Source organism: Podarcis vaucheri, assembly GCF_965113315.1.
Source record: "Podarcis vaucheri genome assembly, chromosome: 9".
NCBI lineage: Eukaryota > Metazoa > Chordata > Lepidosauria > Squamata > Lacertidae > Podarcis > Podarcis vaucheri.
The window spans coordinates 61,139,505-61,160,261 of NC_138767.1; the positions used below are offsets into that span (position 1 = coordinate 61,139,505).

General features: G+C 42.0%; 1 protein-coding gene across 1 annotated transcript; it reads right to left on the bottom strand.

Annotated features, from left to right (window-relative positions):
• Nucleotides 1–10,581: 10,581 nt before the first annotated feature.
• Nucleotides 10,582–19,228, bottom strand: COMMD8 (COMM domain containing 8). Its single transcript, XM_082238305.1, has 5 exons — nucleotides 19,016–19,228; nucleotides 17,160–17,315; nucleotides 15,712–15,864; nucleotides 13,000–13,155; nucleotides 10,582–11,932 (listed from the first exon to the last, which is right to left on the bottom strand). The coding sequence occupies exons 1-5, from the start codon at nucleotides 19,211–19,213 to the stop codon at nucleotides 11,912–11,914; spliced, it is 684 nt and encodes a 227-aa protein (XP_082094431.1). The 5' UTR covers nucleotides 19,214–19,228; the 3' UTR covers nucleotides 10,582–11,911.
• Between the last annotated feature and the right edge of the window lie 1,529 nt (nucleotides 19,229–20,757).

The window sequence follows — 20,757 nt, forward strand, 5'->3', positions numbered from 1 at the left end:
TCCATCACCCTTTATTTTTGGCCATGCTGGATGTTGGTGCAAAGATAGAGATAGATATGATAGAGACAGAGATAGAGATAGAGATAGAGATAGAGATAGAGATAGAGATAGAGATAGAGATAGAGATAGACATAGACATGATAGAGATGATAGAGATTGAGATGATAGAGATAGATTAAAGGAGAATTCCTGGGTGTCAAGATCCAAGATTGGGGCAAGTATTCTTTGGTGAGAGAACCCAAGCAGGGATTTATTATCACAAAATATGCAGCAAAATTAAATGTGGAGATATAGTTTGTTAGACCTTTAAAATATGTGACCCTCCAAGTGAGTTCATTATTTATTTGTTACATTTATATAATACCTTTATCTTCCAAGATCTCAAGGTGGTGTATATAGTTCTCCTCTCCCCGTTTCATCCTCACAATAACCCTGAGAAGTAGGTTAGGCTAAGAGATGGCGACTGGCCCAAGGTCACCAGTGAGCTTCATGGCTGAGTGGGGTGGCTGGCATGGCAAGGTTCTAAAATGTCCCCTTAATAGATCTCTTTTCAACATGTCCCTCTTCCCCCAGGCATAGGAAAAGGCCACATACTTGGTAATTTTAAAAATGGTTTGCTTACAAACTCTCCAAAGATCAAATTCACCTGCTTTAGAAAGTTGCACAGGCATTAAAACTTGGCTTAGATAAAAAGTGGTGGACGTTCCTAAATTTATAGGAATAGAGCCATGTGGCTAAACTGGAGTAACCACCTCAAACCTTTTCACATGATGAGTTCATCAGGTAGATTGGAAGACAACAATGACTTGATTACCTAGTTCCTCCCAAGGTGATGGGATGTGGGCATATATATACAGTGGTACCTCAGGTTACATACGCTTCAGGTTACATATGCTTCAGGCTACAGACTCCGCTAACCCAGAAATAGTACCTCGGGTTAAGAACTTTGCTACAGGATGAGAACAGAAATTGCGCAGCAGCGGGAGGCCCCATTAGCTAAAGAGGTACCTCAGGTTAAGAACAGTTTCAGGTTAAGAACGGACCTTTGGAACAAATTAAGTACGTAACCAGTGGTACCACTGTATATATATAACATACCGCACTATACCTGGAGGTCTCAGGGTGGTTCACAGAATAAAATCAAAATATAAATCCACAAAATACGTAATCAAAATAAAAACAACCAAATAGCCCCCCACAAGAAAACACTCATTTTAAAAGGGCATAGGATATCAATCAAATCAACCAAAAGCCTGGTTCAAAAGGAACTTTTTTGCCTGGTGTCTAAAGGTGTATAATGAAGGCACCAGGCAAATTTCCCTGGGGAGAACATTGCATAGATGGGGAGCCACTGCAGAGAAGGCCCATTCTCGTGTTGCAACCCTCTGGAGAAAGCACACAAAGAAGGGCCTCAGAAGATGATCTCAGGGTACCGGTAGGTTCATATGGAAAGAGGCAGTCCTTGAGGTATTGCAGTATTGAGGTGTTTAAGGCTTTATAGGTCAGAACCAAAACTTTGAATTGGGCCTGGAAACGAATTGATAGCCTGTGCAGTTGGACCAGGATCGGTGTAATATGCTCAAACCGTCTTGCTCCGATGAGCAACCTGGCCACTAAATTCTGTACTAGCTGAGGTTTCTGAACTGTCTTCAGAGGCAGCCCTACATATAACGCACTGCAGTAATCTAACCCTGAGGTTACCAGAGCATAGACAACAGTAGTTAGGCTATCCCTGTCCAGATAGAGGCATATCTGGGCCACCAGCCAAAGCTGATGGAAGGCGCTCCGGACCACTGAGGCCACCTAAGCCTCGAGCGACAGCAAAGGATCCAGGAGGACCCCCAAGCTACAAAGGAAGTGTAACCCCATCAAGAGCAGGCGATCTCCCACCCTTCCAGTCTAGGAAACCACCCACTAACAGTGCCTCAGTGTTATCTGGATTGAGTTTCAGTTTGTTGGCACTCATTCAGTCCATTACATCCAGTCCAGTGTATCACTGAAATCTGTGTGGGTGAACAGGGTCTCAATCAGCTGTGGCCACCTGGGTACTCAGTGCAGCATCAGTCTAGACGTGAGGGTCAGGGAGTGGTAGTTGCTGTGGTTTATAGAGATTCTCTATCTCCAGGCTCTCTGTCCAGTCGGGGGCGGGCGGGTCTAGAGTGTGTGTTCCTGGCATTGGGCAATCACGACAGATTAGGAATTCTGCTGGTTTACTGCTCGCTGCCCAGGAGTTTCCTTGCCTGAGCTGACAGAGATGGTCTCAGAAGCAGTGTTGAGGACTCCCCGACTGCTGGTTCTGGGAGACTTCAACATTCATTTTGAGGCAGCTGGCTCTGGGGCAGTTCAGGACTTCATGGCCGCCATGACAACCATGGGGCTGTCCCAATATGTCAACGGCCCAACGGACATGGCAGACCACACTCTGGACCTTATTTTGTTGACTGGGCAGCAAGAGGGTGGTTTGAAAGTGGGAGACACTGACATTAGTCCCTTGTCATGGTTCGATCACTTCCTATTGAGATTTAGGCTGTCAGTACCTTTCCCCCTCTACAGGGGCGGGGGACCTATTAGGAAAGTTTGCCCTCGGAGGCTGATGGATCCAGTGGGATTCCAAACAGCTCTAGGGGTGTTTCCGGCTGATATGACTGGCACCTGTTCAAGCCCTGGCCAACCTCTCCCAAACACCCAATCACCCAAATGGCTCGGGCAATTGACACGATCACCCCTGAACACCCTCTCCCACTTCATGGTGCCCATTTGGCCCCCTGGTATACTTCAGAGCTTAGGGCGAGGAAACAAGTTGGGAGACTGCTTGAAAGGAAGTGGAGGAAAGATCCAAATGAATGCAACTGAACACTGGTAAGAGCTCATTATCGAGCCAACCTAGTGGTAGTGAAGGCAGCAACAAAGCATAATTTGCTTCCTCCATTGCATCTTCATTATGTTGTGTGGCAGAGCTTTTCCAAGTAGTATGAGGCCTTTTACAGGCTAGCCCAAAGGAGGTGGTAGAACCAACAGTAGCTCACTGTGACTTGTTTATCTCACACCAGCTAGGTCTGATGGGAGCTGGAGTATAGCAACATCTGAAGAGCTACAAATTTCACATCTCTGTTGTATGTTGTTTTAGTGAACTCATGCACATGCGCCCAGATCATGCATTCATCATTATGTGGGACAGATGGAAAGGCAAGTATGTGTGTATACACATATAACCAATGCCTACAGTACTTTTACCATTACCACCCTTTTTTAGTAGGATGGACGTACTCCCATATATGCACCTAGTCATGCATGTTATTTGCAGTGGGGGGGTGATAAGTCATCTGATGTGGAGGATCATTAGTTTGGTGAATACATGATCGGACAGTCTCCCAAGACTCTATTGACACTTTCGATTAAGTCAAAAGCTATTTTTGCACATCCATTTCAAAGCTTGCCATTTTCTTGCCCAATATTGCCTTCAGTTCATGAGCATTTAAGACCTACTTACTCCTGCCCAATTTTTGGTACTGCTACTCTTTTCCAGGTGTAGTATCAAAAGTGGTGACCAGGATAGGTCCCTTGTGCTTGATATCACATATAAATCTGGTTACTGATGCTACACGTGCATCATGAACATGCCAGGGTTCTGTGCCTCAGGAAGGTGGAGTGTTGGGTAATAGTTTGGATCTTCAAAACGAATCACCAGCTCTTTCCATGCGTAATTTAAGCTGAAGTCACTCACAACTTTTTGCGTTACTTAAAATGCTATCCTACTAAAATAAGCAAGACTTCTTATTAAGCATCCATGGGGTTGAGGCTGAAAGTGCCTTACTGACAATGGATAATTTGTTCCCAATAAACAAAGCAAGAATCAACAAATATACAGTGTTGCTCGCCTCCTATCTCCCAGGACATTTGTTTTAGCCAAGCCTCTTTGCTGGAAAGTGATGGACTTCCATATATTCAGTCTCACTAGTGAACATCTTATCAGAGAAGTGAAAACCACAGCTTGGGTTAATGCAATGCTACCATCATCTAGAGGGATGCAGGTGGCGCTGTGGGTTAAACCACAGAGCCTAGGACTTGCCGATCAGAAGGTAATCCCCGCAATGGGGTGAGCTCCCGTTGCTCGGTCCCAGCTCCTGCCAACCTAGCAGTTCAAAAGCACATCAAAGTGCAAGTAGATAAATAGGTACCGCTCCGGCAGGAAGGTAAACAGTGTTTCTGTGCACTGCTCTGGTTCGCCAGAAGTGGCTTAGTTATGCTGGCCACGTGAGCCGGAAGCTGTACACCAGCTCCCTCAGCCAATAAAGCGAGATGAGCGCTGCAATCCCAGAGTCGGCCATGACTGGACCTAATGGTCAGGGGTCCCTTTACCTTTACCATCATCTAGACCTAGAGTTACTAGACCAGACCAGAGTTACTAGACCAGAAAAAGAAGAAAAGAAAGGACATTTTGAAATTGTAATGTCTGAAATCGGAGGCCTTCCGTATGTGACTTGAAAGATTTCCTTAGAGCCAAGAGTAACAAGACACATCACCACCTCTCTCAAACCACACCCAACAGGCATGTAACACTTCCGCTGCATTTCAAATTCCCTCCCAAAATATATTGGGCCAGCCCTGGTTTCGATTCCCAAATGCAGTGTTATCCCAGCAAGACTCCCATTCCTTATTTATCTGTTATAATGTTCTCCTAAAATCCTGACAGCTAAAGAAATACAACCAAAGTGCCAAACAGGAAGCAGAATCTTAAGCTCCTTTTTAAAGTAGCACTAAATTTGAGCCAAGAGGTTTCACTCACATTGTGCCTTTCTATGCATCCATGCTTGAGTAATATCCAAATCCATGAAAAAAGTATCCATGAAAACAACATATCCTCAAAGTGCCTTATTCATACAAACCTTGGTTCAATTTTCTTTGAACTAAGCCAAACTTTTTACAAATGAGGGTAATTGTAGGGGGGTGGAGGAGGTTTGATTCCTAAAAAGATAGCCCCCCAAAAAATTGTTCTACCCAAATGGACCCTGAAATATTTAATGTAAAAAGCTAATTTACTGCCACGTGCTGTCAGTTTGGAGCATATATGCAGATAATACAGGAGAGACTCAGGAAAATGGTCGGACGATATCCCATGAAGTAACTGAGTAACGCCAATATTCTTGACTTTGAAACAGTATGAGGTTTTTCTGGAATTTCAGTTTCAATTTATTATTTTTGAAAGCCTGCTTCTTTTCCAAAACGATTGTAAAAATAGGCATGAAAACACAGCATCTTAATCTTCTAAAGCTGACATTTACTGGAACAGATTCTTCTCCATTGCCTAGTTCTCAAATGCTGGACTTTCATCTGTTCCTCTTTTTTTTGTGTGTGTGAATATGGAGATGCTTAAATTCTTGTGGCATTGAGAAAGTTAGCTCATACATCTGGATACACCTCTAAAAACCTAATCAGTGGCTTTGAATTAAAGATTCAGCAACAGGGAGAATAGCTCTATAGCTTGATTCACCATTGCTGCCAGCTTTTGGAAGTTGGGGTACATATAATCAATACAAGGAGCTTAAAAAAAAAAAGAATTCAAGGAGCTAAATTGGCACTAACGGCTTGCTTTAGAATTTCCAAATGAAAAATGCTCTCCTATGATGATAAAGAGAGTGTGTGCTTTCATTCCTCTTTTATTTACCAACCCTCTTTTATTTACCAACCCTTTGAGAGCCAAAGCTTTCTCTGGTGCCACTCTAAGATTAAAAGCAAAGTGGCACCAACAACTAAAGAAATACATCAAGTTGTATGGTTGATAAGAGTGATAAGAGTTTGAGGAGCATGGCTATACATTCCAACTCTTGGACTCTGACTGTAATATGAGGGGCAGACGTTTATGGAACAAGAGACCATCAGGGGCAAAGCACTTTAAAATTAAGATGAAGCACTAATCACCATTTGCTAACCTTCTAGTCTCTTCAGTCCCCCTTTCCACCAATTCCTAGCTAGCTGCTTATACAATTGGTAAGGCTGCAAATCCTAAACACATTCATCTGGGAGTAAGTTCCAATGAACTTAACCAGGATTTGCTTCTGAATGGAAATGGTTACATTGCAGAAATGTCCTTTAAAAAAGTCTACCCTGACTAGAATCACTAATGGGCTTTATCTAACATTTTCTCTGCAGGTATGAAATCATACAAACGCGTATATCTTATCAGCTAATTCCATGAGAGATACATCATTTTGCCACAGATAACAAGGTGGTAAATCTAACTTGTGCCATTTCTTGAATGAGTCATTAGGGAGTCAGGGGGCAATTCACCCAATATGTAAACCCAGCAAGTCATTACAGCATACATTCTGTGAAATTGTTTAACCATTGCTTGAATGTGAGAGTCCCACATTTGAAATTACCCATCTTGCATAAAAAAGGAACAAGACACATTAAATATAGGGTAGTAGAACTGAAGGAGGAAAGAATATACGAAAACATTGATTATATAGTTTTATTAGCGTGTGGAAGGAACAATAAAATGAAGCTTTGTTCTTGGTCAATAATCTGCTCTGTATTCCTTTTGCTGCAGATACATTTTCATCTACATGAATGCACACAGAAGAACATATTAGGGTAGGGTGGTGGTAACCAATACAGTGCCCCCCAGTTGCCAATGTCCAAAAATGAGGACACCATGTTGGCTTGTCCTGCAGTCAGGTCTCTACAGCTTATGTTCTGCTAAGCCTACAGGTTGTATCAATAATCCTACCTTTTTGTGCAGTCACAGGCAGGCAGCAAAATTTGAGGTCTATCAGGTTCTTGGCTAAACAGCTTGGTGGGTCACAAGTTGTGCAGACAGGTTGCAGTATGATGGTTTATATTCCTATCAAGTCGTATCATTAAGCGATCAGGACCTCCTTGCATAAGCATGGAGCTGCCCATTTGGCACCTGGTTGCATTTGCACATGATGGAGACTTTCTTGGTCTTCCATCACTACTCCTGGTCTACCATTGGTGCTTTCAGACACCAGTGAATCAGCCTGGTGCAACCCCTTGTTAGCCAGGATAGCTTGGGTTGACCTTGTACAGTACTTGCTAAGTATCTTGAAGAACAATTCCATAAACCTTTTATGTATAAACTTGCCAACTAATTAAAAAAGGAATGGGGAGGATTGCCGTTGTGGCTTGAGCAGCTGATTAATAATGGAAATATTTCAAGGATGGAATCTGAGGCAACGTATCTGAACTCTACAGGCCTCAATCCACAAGAAATCTAAAAAATTGGCCTAAACAATTTAGAGTATTAGGTGTCCATGGCTGCTATTAGGATGAGGCCATCAAGGTGAAACTCTTATCCAAAGGCAAAGATGATACGGTGGTTCAAATCTATCTAAAACATCTACACACCGAGATTATATTCCCCAGGCCAATTTCACAACTTTCAGTTGTTTCTGACCAGCTTGATGTAGTCATCAAAACGCACTTCCAGCAACAAATGAACTATTTCCAAGTAACTGTTTTTCATTTTTGAATTTGTCTAATAAAAACAAGGCCCTAATACAATTCCACACATTACAGAATCTCCTTAAGAAGGTGGGGGGGCAGCCTTTCTCTGTGGCTCGTTTCAATCTCATTTACGTATTTTAAAGAACTATTTTGAGTTAATTTTTCATAAAAACGTATAAATTCCAACTGAATTTTCATGCAAACACGTTTTCCAAACCATTTATTCGACATGAAAGAGCTTTTATACATGCAGTTTCTGGAGTTCACTTGCTAAAAGGATCCCTTTAAATATTTGTTTTCTAAAACGAAAGGAAAGATTTCTAGGAAATAAAATCAACAAAATGCCAAGAGAGGAAAAATAGACTAATTTTTTATGATTAACTTTTCTATTTTGTATACAGATATGCTGCATTTTCTGATTAAAATTCCTGATCTGTTAATGCAATGTGAATTTATGTACTTGCTTTTTACACATCCCACGTCTTAACTTTTTAGAGTGTGCGCATTTTATAATTTTTGTTAGGCTTCTGTTTCCTTACTGTATATAACTGCATGTTTGTTTGTTTTTGCACATCCTGCATAATGTAGCACTAGACTCTATTGCTGTCAACACAAATGTTCTTTCAAATATTTTTCCAAAGGTGTTTTCCGGGAGTAACTGTACATTTTTGTATGTTTTGGAAAAAAAAACATGTAAAGCCCACAATACTGTGATTATTTTCATACGCTGATTCAACTGATCTAGTATAGGACAAAGGTCACCAGGAAGGTCTCCTGTACAAGCTCCATTTACTCTTGCTGAGTTCTCATTCATTACAACAGAGCAGTGGTATCTTTTCACTTTGAGGTGCCAAGTTCATTCTTGCCGATCTTAAAAGCTAAACTGCAAAACAAGAAAAAGCAGTGTGTTCCATAGCAGCATTTGTGAAATTTTCTTCTAAACGTTGCAACAGCTAAAACGGTGTTATCACCATCCTTTGTTTAAACAAAGGTTTCAATGTTTAATATTTGTGCTAGATTTTTGCCTTTGGCATGCATACTGGACCATGTTTATAACAAAAGTCAGTGTGCAGGTGCTGTGATTTGGCCAAGACGACACTCCTGAGAAATGATCACATGTGCGGAAAACACACCTTTCTGTCCAGCAATGAAGGGCTGGTGCCAGAAAACTCCCTGGTTTGTGACCTTGTTCTTGCAGCCTTCATTCAAAACACTGCTGGGGGGGGGGGCATATTTTGTACATATTTTGCAAGCCACGCATCATGGCAAAAGAAACCCACAAGAATAACAGCTGTGTGACAGAGGAATAATCCTTTTCAATAAATGATGTCTATCATATTTGTCACCCCATAACTTACATTTTGTGAAGTACTTAACATTGTAGTATCTAGTGTCTGTAGATAAACAGGCTAAGCACCCATATCCAAGAAAATACGAATCTGCACAGAAAGGGCACTTTTTTAACAGCCTTGGGAGAACTGAAGTTAGTTCACCCAAGACAAAAACAAGCTATATTTCTTCACCACCTTTCATATGTTGCTTATTTGCCACCAAAATGAATGCACATTTGCTTGCTCCCTAAACATTAATGGATCATGATCCTTGTTAAGCAGACAGTATTCACTCTTCGACACCATTCTTCTCTACTGCTTGTTCTAAACCAAGACACAGTTGGGAGCGGCATTCAAAGTAATCTTCATGTGGCTAACTGGATCTCCTTGTAATGACAGCCATTTGTAGTTTAGAATTGCTTATTTACAAAACAACCCTAAATTGCACCTTATATTAAAACGATGGCCTGTGTTCACCTATTTCTCTCATTTTTAGTATACACTTTTGCAGTGCAAAGGGACACGGGTGGCGCTGTGGTGTAAACCACTGAGCCTAGGGCTTGCTAATCGGAAGGTCGGCAATTCGAATCCCTGCGATGGGGTTAGCTCCCGTTGTTCGGTCCCAGCTCCTGCCCACCTAGCAGTTTGAAAGCACACCAAGTGCAAGTAGATAAATAGGTACTGCCCCGGTGGGAAGGTAAACGGTGTTTCCATGTGCCGCTCTGGCCACATGACCCAAAAGCTGTCTGCAGACAAACTCTGGCTCCCTCGGCCTATAGAGCGAGATGAGCACACAACCCCAGAGTCATCCGCGACTGGACCTAACGGTCAGGGGTACCTTTACCTTTTTGCAGCGCACATCTGGGATAATCCTCCCAGCAATCCTACAAGACAAGCCAGGTTGATAAATACTAACTTACTAACTTTCTCAAACCCATCCAGTGACCTTCATGACCACGGAAGGATATGGACCCAGGTCTCAACAGTACTGACCATTCACTGCAACATCACAGACTGATCAGGGGCATAATCAGATTGCAGATCTTTAAAATGGCCCAGGATTGCATCATTCTGATCCAATAAGATGAACAAGAGCCATCCTTCTTTCTATCACGCTCTTCACTTACAATGGACTATTTGTTCATCCACATACCGGATGCAACATAACATTCAGGTTCACATATATGGCTGTTCCTTTAACTATGAAGATTTTTCAGCCTCTCCTTTTAGAAGTGTCGACATGCCTGATGCCGTCTCTCACTCCCCTTCCCCAGTCCCAAATTTGGTTTTTCACATATTTTTATTTTAGTCTTTATGTATGTTAAGGGGAAAAAATCAATTCTGAAACACAGTACTCAGAGAAATTGTGGGGGTCTTTTGTTTTTTTGCTGTAGTACAGAAACTACCATCCCCTTGTTCTTTTACTCAGTATTTTATTTTCTGGACATCCCTTTTAAATGCTGCAGGAATGAGCGGGGGACGGGGGAGAGATGCAAACGAAGTAGCATTATTTACGTTTTATCATTAAACCAGTTTTCATAGCTTCTGAAAATGTAATAAAATGTAAATTTCATTAGCTGATGTATTCCTAGTAACCAAATAAACATTTTTTAAAAAAACTTTTCCATTGTACTGCTTGAAATTTTATATGGATATTTCAAGCATGCATTATGAGGCTGTGTGTGTGTGTGTGCGCGCGCGTGCGTGCGTAAATAAAACCATGAATAATCTGTTCCCCATACCTTTTTTAAAAAAACTCATGAAAAAATGATATTGCTACATCTCTTCTCAGGTCATGTTTTATCAGTCAATCATACAGACACTTTAAGCATTTGAAAAATACTCCTTTCCATACTGGCATTGAAGTACTTGTGTAGCAACACGTGGTAATAATGGATCTTCTCCATAACTCAGAAGCATTTTGTATATAGGAAATGATATATTACTTATTCCAGCAATACTATAGCTATTCGCCAATTTGTGAGTCTTTTCTCTAATTCTCAACAAAATGGATACACAAATGAAAATCTTAAGAGAAGTGTGGCACTATCCATCTACCCAGATACCTTTGCAGCCAACCGAAAGACCAACTCACAGGTAAGTTAGGGTTTACAGAGACAACAAAACAAGTGCAATATCAAAAGCCATCATATGATGGTGGCTCTTTGCAGACAGAAACCTTCAAGGCAAATTCCCATGGCCTTCACAAAAAAGCACTGACTTTCTTTGAACTAGTTCAGAATGGTGTAGGGTGCTTTGTAAGGCGAAAAGTCAAGTGCTTTGGAAGTTTTCTTTCAATAACTTTCTTTAGTGGGTTACATAGATACATATAGTTTATAGTGCAAACTCTTGGAGTCTATTGTTTGCAATCATGGGCTGACATCATGCACTCACTTAGTCTACCAGCAATTATTCTGATAAGCATATATCAGCTAGATCACACCAATCAGGAGTAGTTGTGTAGGCTTAAACTGTACTGTTTCACAGCCCGACTTTAATATTTAAGATAAATCAATTTATTTCACACAGAAGCACATTACAAGCTACAGCTAGGTAGAATGCTTAAAATGGTCTGGTGATAGGCATGTTCAATCCACTACACTTAATTGTAGACACATTCTATTGTGTTTAACAGAGCTCAATCTGCAAAACAAAACCTCTTTTTATGCAGTTCCAAAATATAACAGCAAATTGTGTCTTTGAGTATAAAAATAGTTTTCACAGTTCTAGTCTGCAATGTAGTTACATAAATCCCAAGAGAAGAAGAAAAGGAATGTTTGCATCAAGTTATTTCAGGTAACTGTTGGCTGCTTGTTAGTAACATGATAAGACAAAGTCTACCCTTTCTTCAGGATCTCCAACAAATGGCACTCAAAACTTCTCAGAAATGCAGCAGTCTATCAAAGTTATGTTCACCAGTTAGCCACAATGCGATTTTGCATTTATTTTGGCCTAGCAGAGATCAAGAGTTGTTCTCTCAGTAAGATTATGAATAACATCTTTCCGTCTCTCACTTTAATGCGTCAACCTCAGCACTTCAGAAGCATTTCAGTTCCTTTTGTTTTGAAGAATACACATCTATTTTCTTATCACTGACACTTCTGATGGCGGAATCATTTCAGTTGCAGAACAACCTTCAAGAGGAATACAAAAGTTGGAAGCAGTAAGTCTAAGTAGCAACGTGTAACTACTATGTAGGTTCTCATGCTCAGACAACGGCTTACACAGCCTTTTAAAATGTTTGAATACATTTCAAACTTACACCCACACATTTTTTGCCTTTTTGTCTTCTCATCTAAAGGATAAAATAAGTCTCTAATGGCTTTCACACAACTAAGGGGTGGATTGGTAATCTTCTTCCACATGAAAAATAGTAGGCTTTCACTTTCATAGCACTTTCTTTTTTTCAAAAGATATTTATTAAAGGTTTTTTTTAAAATATAACAATGAAAAAAATAAAAAATAAAAAGAAACAAAATACAACATAAAAACAGTTAAAAAACAAATAATTTTCCATACCATATCTTCCTTACGCTTATTTCCCCAGACCTCCTCATACCTCTCTTCTTTGTATTCCACTTCAATTTGTTAGTTCAGCAAATCCTTACCATTAAGCTTTTACCCATTTATACACTTTCATAGCACTTTCTGCCAGAAGAGACATTTCCAAGGCAACAAACAAGGGCAGGAAGTCAGAACTGAAAGGGACTCCAAATATATTGCCACTCATAGTGAAGTATTAGCAAGCCTTCCCATTGATTTGAATTAAGTTGTGGAGGGCCACAGGTTCCCCATCCTTGTCCTAAGACAAATATCTTCAAACTGATATGACCTAAAGAAGTCTCTCCTAGCCCCAGATAAGGTTCCTATTACATAATGAGGGCTTTTCCCCAGCAAAGTTGTCCTATTGGCAAAAGGACTTCAAACTGTGCTACAGGATTTCCTTTTCCTCTCCCTGTGCCCCCCAATCTGTTATGTGGGTTCTTCCAGCCCTCCAGAGCAAATGGGGAGGGCAAGAGGCAGGCAGGAAGAGGAGAGGAAGAGGACATCCTGTTGCACAGGAAGAAGTCCTTGCGCCAACAGGACAACTTTGTTGGATACATCCCATAAAGTGTACCCTTTGCATACAAATAACTGTTGCTAGTTTTATCAGGGAAATCATTTGGGTAATTTCAGCTTTCTAAAATAATGTGATACACACCTTATTGGCTGCTTCCAGTGAACTTATTAGGTTCTGTAGCTCTTCCTTATTCATTTCTATGGAGTACGGCTTGAGGTTACCATTCTCTGTCAAATCCAGATCAAGGTTTAGAAGCGGCATTTGCAGCATGGATAGTTTATCACTAGAGAGGGCAAGCTATACAGGAGAATGATTAGAGGGGAAAAACAGCTTAGGCCAGTTATGATAGCACTTTTACAACACAGTGAGCGGATTCTGAAAGGCTGATAAAAAGTTATTTATACTAACTATATAGTCATGAAGGTGTACATTCAGGGTATCCTCCTATAACCGAGAAACCTGGACCAAAAAAAATTAATCAGAAACAACAACAGCAACAAAGATCTGAGCAGCTTTCTATATGGAGCAAATGCACAGGTTTCAAATCAGCTGGAGTGAAATTTCCTCTAGAAATAACCCAGTTAAAGGATGTGAATTTGACTTTTTAAAAACGACAATAAAACATAGAGGCCAAGAGTTCCCCCACTGATATTGGCAAGGGAAGAGAGCAACTACAACATGTCTTCTTCTAGGAGAATTCTAGCTGCCATCAGGTGAGCTGTCTCTAGGAATTGCTGTGTGATGAGAGAGCCCTCAATGCAGACACGGTTATTAACCTCAGATTTGCAGAAAGGAATCTGCCCCCAGATCTACCAAGGCCAATGCAGCCAGAACCTAAGTATCATAAATGGATCTGTTCCTCTGTTCTAGGGTGGGGAATACACTTGTGGAAGCCCACCCCTGTTATGGAAACTTTACTGAAATAAGATTGTAAGCCACCTTGTACGGTTTGAGAATGTCTTGCCTTGTTGTTGAAGAGCAGTATGAATCCTAAATAAATACACTAATTCATATTTATACATATAGATTGTTATGAAGCAGAACTGTCAAAAATATAGCAGGGGATAGGATCCCCAGTATAACCCACAAAACTCCACACATTATGGAATCAGCTGGGCTTGGATACTATGTCCTTAGCAAGGCAGTATAGAAGCACTCAGGAAAGAAACCTTGGCCAGACAGAAGCTGTCCATGTGTAATACATTGCTTATCCCAACCTAGCAAGGAATAATCCATAATAAAGCAAGACTATCTATTCAGAAAACATTCTTACTCCATCAGAGTACTTCTTTGGTTTCCAGGATTCACTGCGATTTGTCACTGGCAGTACTAATACAGTACTCACTGGCAGTGCTAATACAACCTGTCAAACCATATATGCCTCTCCAGCCTGCTCAGTCGCTGTCATAAGCATACTTTCAAGAACAAAAACCCAACAAATACTCCCATAGACTTCAAAGGGTCTCACTTTTAAGGAGGTATTTTTAGGGTTTGGATGCAAAAATGTTTGATGGGGTTTATAATCAACATATATACCTGAAGGTACAGAAGGTGGTCTGGCTGTAGGTATTGTTCACAAAGGCTGAAAGTACGCACACATAATGAACTCAAATTAGCCATAGGGGAAAAAGAACTTCAGATTAACCAGATTTAAAAATTAAAGCTTAGTCATAAAGAAAAGTTGCAAGCCCTTCAGAAATGAAGAGTCGTGTGTGGCTACAGATTAAAGGTTCACAATTTCTCAATTAGGTTCCTGCTAAAATGTTCACATTCAACAAATAACGCTTTTAAGAACTCCAATAAGACACAAAAAAACACCTCTCTTTATATAATGGCTTCCAGAACAAATTTAAGCAAGAGGCAATTTATAACCACAGCAAAGCAAGCAGAAGCACATTAGAAGAGTAATCACTCTTCTGAGCAAACATTTTGCATGATGGCCAGATGTTCTGCAAACTACCAGCTGCATAATTCTCATTAACGTGACCATACTACTTTAATAGATTTAACACAGATCCTCTTATGCAGATCTTATAAACAACCTGAATGTTCTATATATAATCCAAGGGGAATTGTAGATTATATTGGCATGTTACATTCCTACAATGTATTATGCCATACAGTAAATATGCTGTAAAGCAGTCCAATTCAGGATAGTGAAGAAATGCTGTATTATATACATCGTTCATTTATTGCATAAGACAGGGGTCAGCAACCTAAGGCCCATGGGCCACAAGGGGCCCATAGGGTTTGTTTAACTGCCCCATGAGCCACCCCCAGAGCTGCCCACTTGGCGAGTCCCCGCCCGCTGCACTAAACTGGCACGGCGCAGGAACTTGCTTCCGTGGCGCCGGAAATCGCGTCTGCGCAGACGACGGAAATTGCAGGCGTGCGCGATTCGGCCCAGGGAGGGATCTCCGCTGGAGTGAACTGGCCCAGGTGAGGTAAACCTTGCCGACCCCTGGCATAAGACATAATAGCCCACTATTCTACGGCTCGTCACAATCTTACGAGAAACAAACTCTCATTATTCTACCAACCATTTAATAACAATTGTTTAGAACCTTAACTACATACTATACAGCAGGGATGGGGAACCTCAGGCTGCCTCCTCTCCCCTCAGTTGATCTGCCATAGTCTGTTTCAAAGTCTCAAAGACCACATATATTTGTCTAGATAGTCGGCATGGTACCCTCCAGAAGCTGCTGGATTCCAACTCCCATAAGCCCCAGCCATTGTAGCCAATGCTCAGGGTTGATGGAAGTTGTTGTTCAGCAATATCTGAAGAGTCACAGTTTGGCTACCCTTGATCTAGCAGTCTTACACAGCTAGGAATGAAACTTTTAGCCTAACCTTCAGCTGCCAGTCAAAATCCAGGAGGCGTGCCGAACAGATGCCGTTTGTTCTTTCAATCAGGGCATGCCTGATGTCATGTTTTCTGCCTTTCAAGCAAGTCACCACGGCTTTTTGAGAGTCAGAACTCAGCTCGTCCAATGGCTGAAGGGCCTACAAAACAAAACAAAAATGGAAAAAAACACATAAACCTAACAGGCTTAACAATTGTATGATAACAATTGGCATTGTTTGTACTTGTAAATACGAGTGTTATTTTTTAAAGACCACATCATTTTTGTGTCTGTTTTGTAGGCACAATCAAAACCACCAGAATGCCTATATTACGTCAGTTCTACCTTTACTCTAAGTACTGACTAAAATATGGGCCTCAGTCTTGCAGCTGAGGACCACATGCAACTGGGTACCACCGATACGCAGGCAAGAGCAGCCCCTACTGCTTTGATAACCAGCAACAAGCAGCTGGGCCCGCAAAACCCTTCATGTGCTCAGCTGTGAAATCCTAAACTGCCTCCCCTTTGTCAAAGCTATGGTGTAGGGAAGTGCCTGAAAGAGAAAATGACTATGTGGCAGACTGTAAGAAATTCACACTATGAGTGACATGGCATCCAGTAGTGAATGGCAAAACTCCAACTTGGGAGTGCAGGAGGCAGCAAATGCAAAGCTGCTTGGTTTGGCTGCAGGTGTCTGCACCTGCCCCCCTCTTTCCAGCTGTTTCATCATCCCTGATCATCTGATTACGAATCTTCTAATCATGTAGCAGTGGAATGACTCTGTGGTTGTTGGCTGTACAATTATAGCAATGAACTCCTTGTTGGGGTAATTTCCCTCCCCCCAATATCATTTTTGGGTTTCTTAAAATATATACATACTATTATTTTTACCTCTGAAAACCTTGGGGTTCCCCATGCATGCTAGTACCTCCCTCTTGTTTCTCAGTGCCCCCATTTTGGCTTCGTTTATGTTGGCACTCACCAAGTGGGTTCGCTATCAGAGTAAGAAATGTTCTAGAGCATCAAAGCAAAATCAGAAAAATGGTAACCATTTCGGGAATAAAAATCAAGTACAGGCAGCTCAATGTGTTTTACCAGCTGTAGGTTAATACACCTAAGAAGAAAAGTCTTTAACTGAACATTATCCCAAATGAAAGATTTAAGACATATTAAACTTCATTAGATTCTTTTCATAATCTACAAGAATTACAGAATACACTGGCTGAAGTACTAATGTATAATCTGTTTTAATTAAATTAAATTGAACTTAACTCTGCTTAATTTTGAAGCAGATACCTGTTGCAGATACACAAAGGCTCTGCTTATAACTTTCTCATAACGTAAAGAGAATTAATATATATATATATAACTTTCTCATAATGGTTATATTACTATATAAACTAGAATAGCAATACTGAGTCTTTATTTACAAAGTCACAAAACAAGTACGGATACCTCTTCATCGGAGCGATCTTTGGCAACGGTACTTTTGAAATATGCCGAGGTTTGTTCTAGAACCTCCATCCATTCTGTCAAATTCCAAATAGTGTTATAGTCTTGATATCGAGGGTATGCACGGCCACAAATCCCATCAATTACTTTGTGAAAGAACTGGAAGAAATGAGTATAAACAAAGCTTTAAGAGACAGCTGGTTCTACTGATGTTGCATTTTGTTGGTTTTATAGATGTTGTATTTTCTGATGTTTGTAATTATAAGTAGTGAACAGGATCTTTGCACATCTACTTTGCTATGCAACACCACATCATTTGCAATCAACAGTTTGATCACTCCCAAATGATAGTCTTAGCAAAATTAATTTTATTAGATTTATTGCATTAGCCGTGTGGCCATAGCATAATATACATTGAAATAACAACATAAAATAGGGGTAGGGAGGTAAAGGTAAAGGTAAAGGTAAAGGTAAATATCGTCCTGGGCGGTTACTTGATGAAAGAAAAAGAGAGGGGGGGGAACTGCTGAGGCTGGAGGAGGACCGTTAAAGGGTCCATCAGCTCCTCAGATCTGTCCTTTAAGTGGTAGGCACTTAAAGATGGCGACGAGAGGTAGTAACCTAGTTAACTTCGTCTGTCCTTAGCAAAATTAATTAAAATTAATAAAACGGACGCTGGGTATGCCTCTGTCCAGCAAGGGGTTCTGTTGAAATTTCTGATTTAACAATCTGATCACCCACCCACCCCATATGAAGACGGTTCAGAATCATCTGTCTTCAGGGTTGGCCCGAGACATTTTGGCATCTGAGGAAAAAACACAAAATAGCATCCCCCTCCCCACCTGGGAAGAATAGGTGAGTGAAGATCTACATCAGAAACAAGGAGGGGCCATAAAGCTCTACGGCAGTCGCCTCATGGGTGGGCCGGCTCTGCCTGTGAGATCACCTGCTGTTTCTGTGCCCCTGTCTGTGTTATGAACACACTATCTTTGAGCCTTTTCAGGTGCATTAGTGAAGAACAAGGGGTGCCAACTTGAATAAAATATGGGGGGCAGGTAAGCCACGCCCACATAATTGATCACATGACACAACCCCCCCACACACACACTACTTGAATGGCAATGCCCAACAATCTTTAAAATTATTTTATTGGGGGGGGGGGCGACCATTAGGAGTTGACTCCTATTGCGAAGGGCAAAAGCACCAGGTCATGCTGTGGAGGCCATGCAGTCAGTTCAGGGCTCCACCAGCCACCAACACTTCAGAAGCTGGAGCACTGCTGGCATGAAGCGAACGGAGCCTCCATGAACAGGAGCAGCGCTCCTCAGAAACCCGAGGGATGTTGGGGTCACTCGGGAAGGGGACGGCCCATCTTTTCCACGCCCTGCTTGTGAACCGTCACACATATGCTGGAGGCAGTGGCGTAGCGTGGGTTGTCAGCACCCGGGGCAAGGCAAGTAATTTGCGCCCCCTAACCCGTGGATTTGCGCCCCCTAGCCCTAACCCCCAGATGTTGCGCCCGGTGCGGCCAGCCCCCCCTGCACCCCCCCCCCACGCTACGCCACTGGCTGGAGGCAAAACCCCGGGCTTTCAGGCATGGCCAAACTTGGCCCTCCAGATGTTTTTGGACTACAACTCCCATGATCCCTAGCTAACAGGACCAGTGGTCACGGATGATGGGAACTGTAGTCCCAAAACATCTGGAGGGCCAAGTTTGGGACTGGACCGCAGTCGCTCCTTCAGAACCACCTCTTTGCCTCAGAGCAAACCCTCCAACGCAGCAAAAAGGAGCGCGCCTTTTTTAACCAATCAGCGGCCAGCCTTCTCCCCCTTTCCCCCCCCCCTCCCCGCGTTCTCACCTTCAGCCTTTCCTCGGCCGGCAACTTTTCCGTCAGCTTCATCTTTCTGCCCCACCCATCCAAGCTGCGCACGCGCGGGGGTCTCGACCAGCTTCCCCAGGCGAAAGCTGCGAACGCGGCGGGGCCACGTGACCGCGCGCTGGCCAGGCTTCGCCCTATCAGAGCTCCCGAATAAAGCCGCTTCCGCCTCCGCGTCATCCTCCTCCTCCTCCTGCGGAAGGAGACTGCGCAGCGGCTGAAGCGCCGACCCACTCTTTCAACGCATTCCCCCCCCCCCTGCTCCCAGCTTCAAAGCCGTGGCTCTCCTTATATTTGAGTTGAAGTGCTAGTCCGGGCCAGGCACTTCCAGAGGGGAGGGCAGTTGGTTAGTGGTCCTACCCTAAGGCAGATCTTTATATCAATGTGTTTATGTTTCAACAGAACAAGCTGCAAACCAGGTCAAAAAACAGCTGGTATATAATAAAAGTACATTATAAATTAGCAAAATCACAACATACTAATCGATCACATTAGATGATGTGAGGAACTTCAATTAACCTTGTGACAAGAAATAGAAAAGCATCAATCAAGCCACCCCATGTGTCTCACCTAGGGTCTTTCGCCTGGAAGGACAGGTTATACCCACATTCTCACCTGGGACAGAAACTGCATTTTCCTCTCACTGTTGCCAACCAGCTAGCAGACAAAATGCTCATTAACCCCACACTAGAATAACCAGAGGCTGTTGAAAAACGGGTGAGAAATCATACAAACCTCACCTATAGCACCCACTCCCGTCTCCTCTGTAAGATCTACAACAGTGGGTTCTTTTCACCCTGGAGCATGAAACATTTTTCATTCATTCTCCCTCTGCTAGTGTTCCAGCCCTCATGCACAGTTCAGAGAAGTTTTGCTTCATCATAACGCTAGAATTCAAGGCCATCCAGCTAAGCAGAGAAACTCTCATTTAAAATTGCAGGACAAATGTTACAACAAGCTGAGTGCAAACGTGACGTGGCAGCACCAATTTGCATTTTATTTAGTGATAAGATGCTGCTGCATGAAACTGGAAGTTACAGTACAGTGAATGATAAAAAACAAACAACAGCCCCTGCCTGCTTGCCTGCAATCTAGTTCAAGATTGCAAGGCTGAAGTTGGTGCCTGGTTTCTCATCTGAAACAGCAGCTCTTTCTGTCCAATAGACAGCAGCTCCTCTGCCATCCCAAATAAGCTTTGAACAATCCCAGATCCTACACATTCATGAAGTTTGCACCCTTTGAGATGCATCAGCATTCTTTTCCGTCCCAAGAGTTGTTTTTGGTGCTTCAAATATCATGGTATTCCTATGTCAGTGGCTCCCAAACTCCCCCGCCAACCACTTGAAAATTGCTGGTGGTCTTGGAGGACCACTTAATGATTTTTATGTCTCTTGTCACAATTGTAACGTGCTGTGCCAGACGCTATATTATTTTTCATTGTATTTCATTGCTTCTTTTATTATATTGTATTTTATTGTATTGCATGTTTCATTCCATAAAATTCAAATTACAGTAAAATAAAATACACTATAAGAGTTAAAAGAATTAATCAGAATACAATGAAAAATCAATGTGGATATTTAATGGGGACATGCCACAGGCCACCTGCATGAAACTCTAGGAAAGTCCTATTGGTTTCAGTGGGAGGCATTTGTGAATGTGTTCTTAACTTAAGGTTACCAGATTTTTTTCAATGAATCCGGGGACACTTTTCAACTTCAGTA

Excerpts from the sequence above, each read along its gene's own strand:
- COMMD8 (XM_082238305.1), bottom strand. The coding sequence starts at position 19,213 with ATGACGCGGAGGCGGAAGCGGCTTTATTCGGGAGCTCTGATAGGGCGA. Across the intron at positions 17,316-19,015 it reads CGGCCGAGGAAAGGCTGAAG|TTCTTTCACAAAGTAATTGA; the intron begins GTGAGAACGCGG and ends CATTTCTTCCAG. Across the intron at positions 13,156-15,711 it reads ATTTTGACTGGCAGCTGAAG|CTTGCCCTCTCTAGTGATAA; the intron begins GTTAGGCTAAAA and ends TCTCCTGTATAG.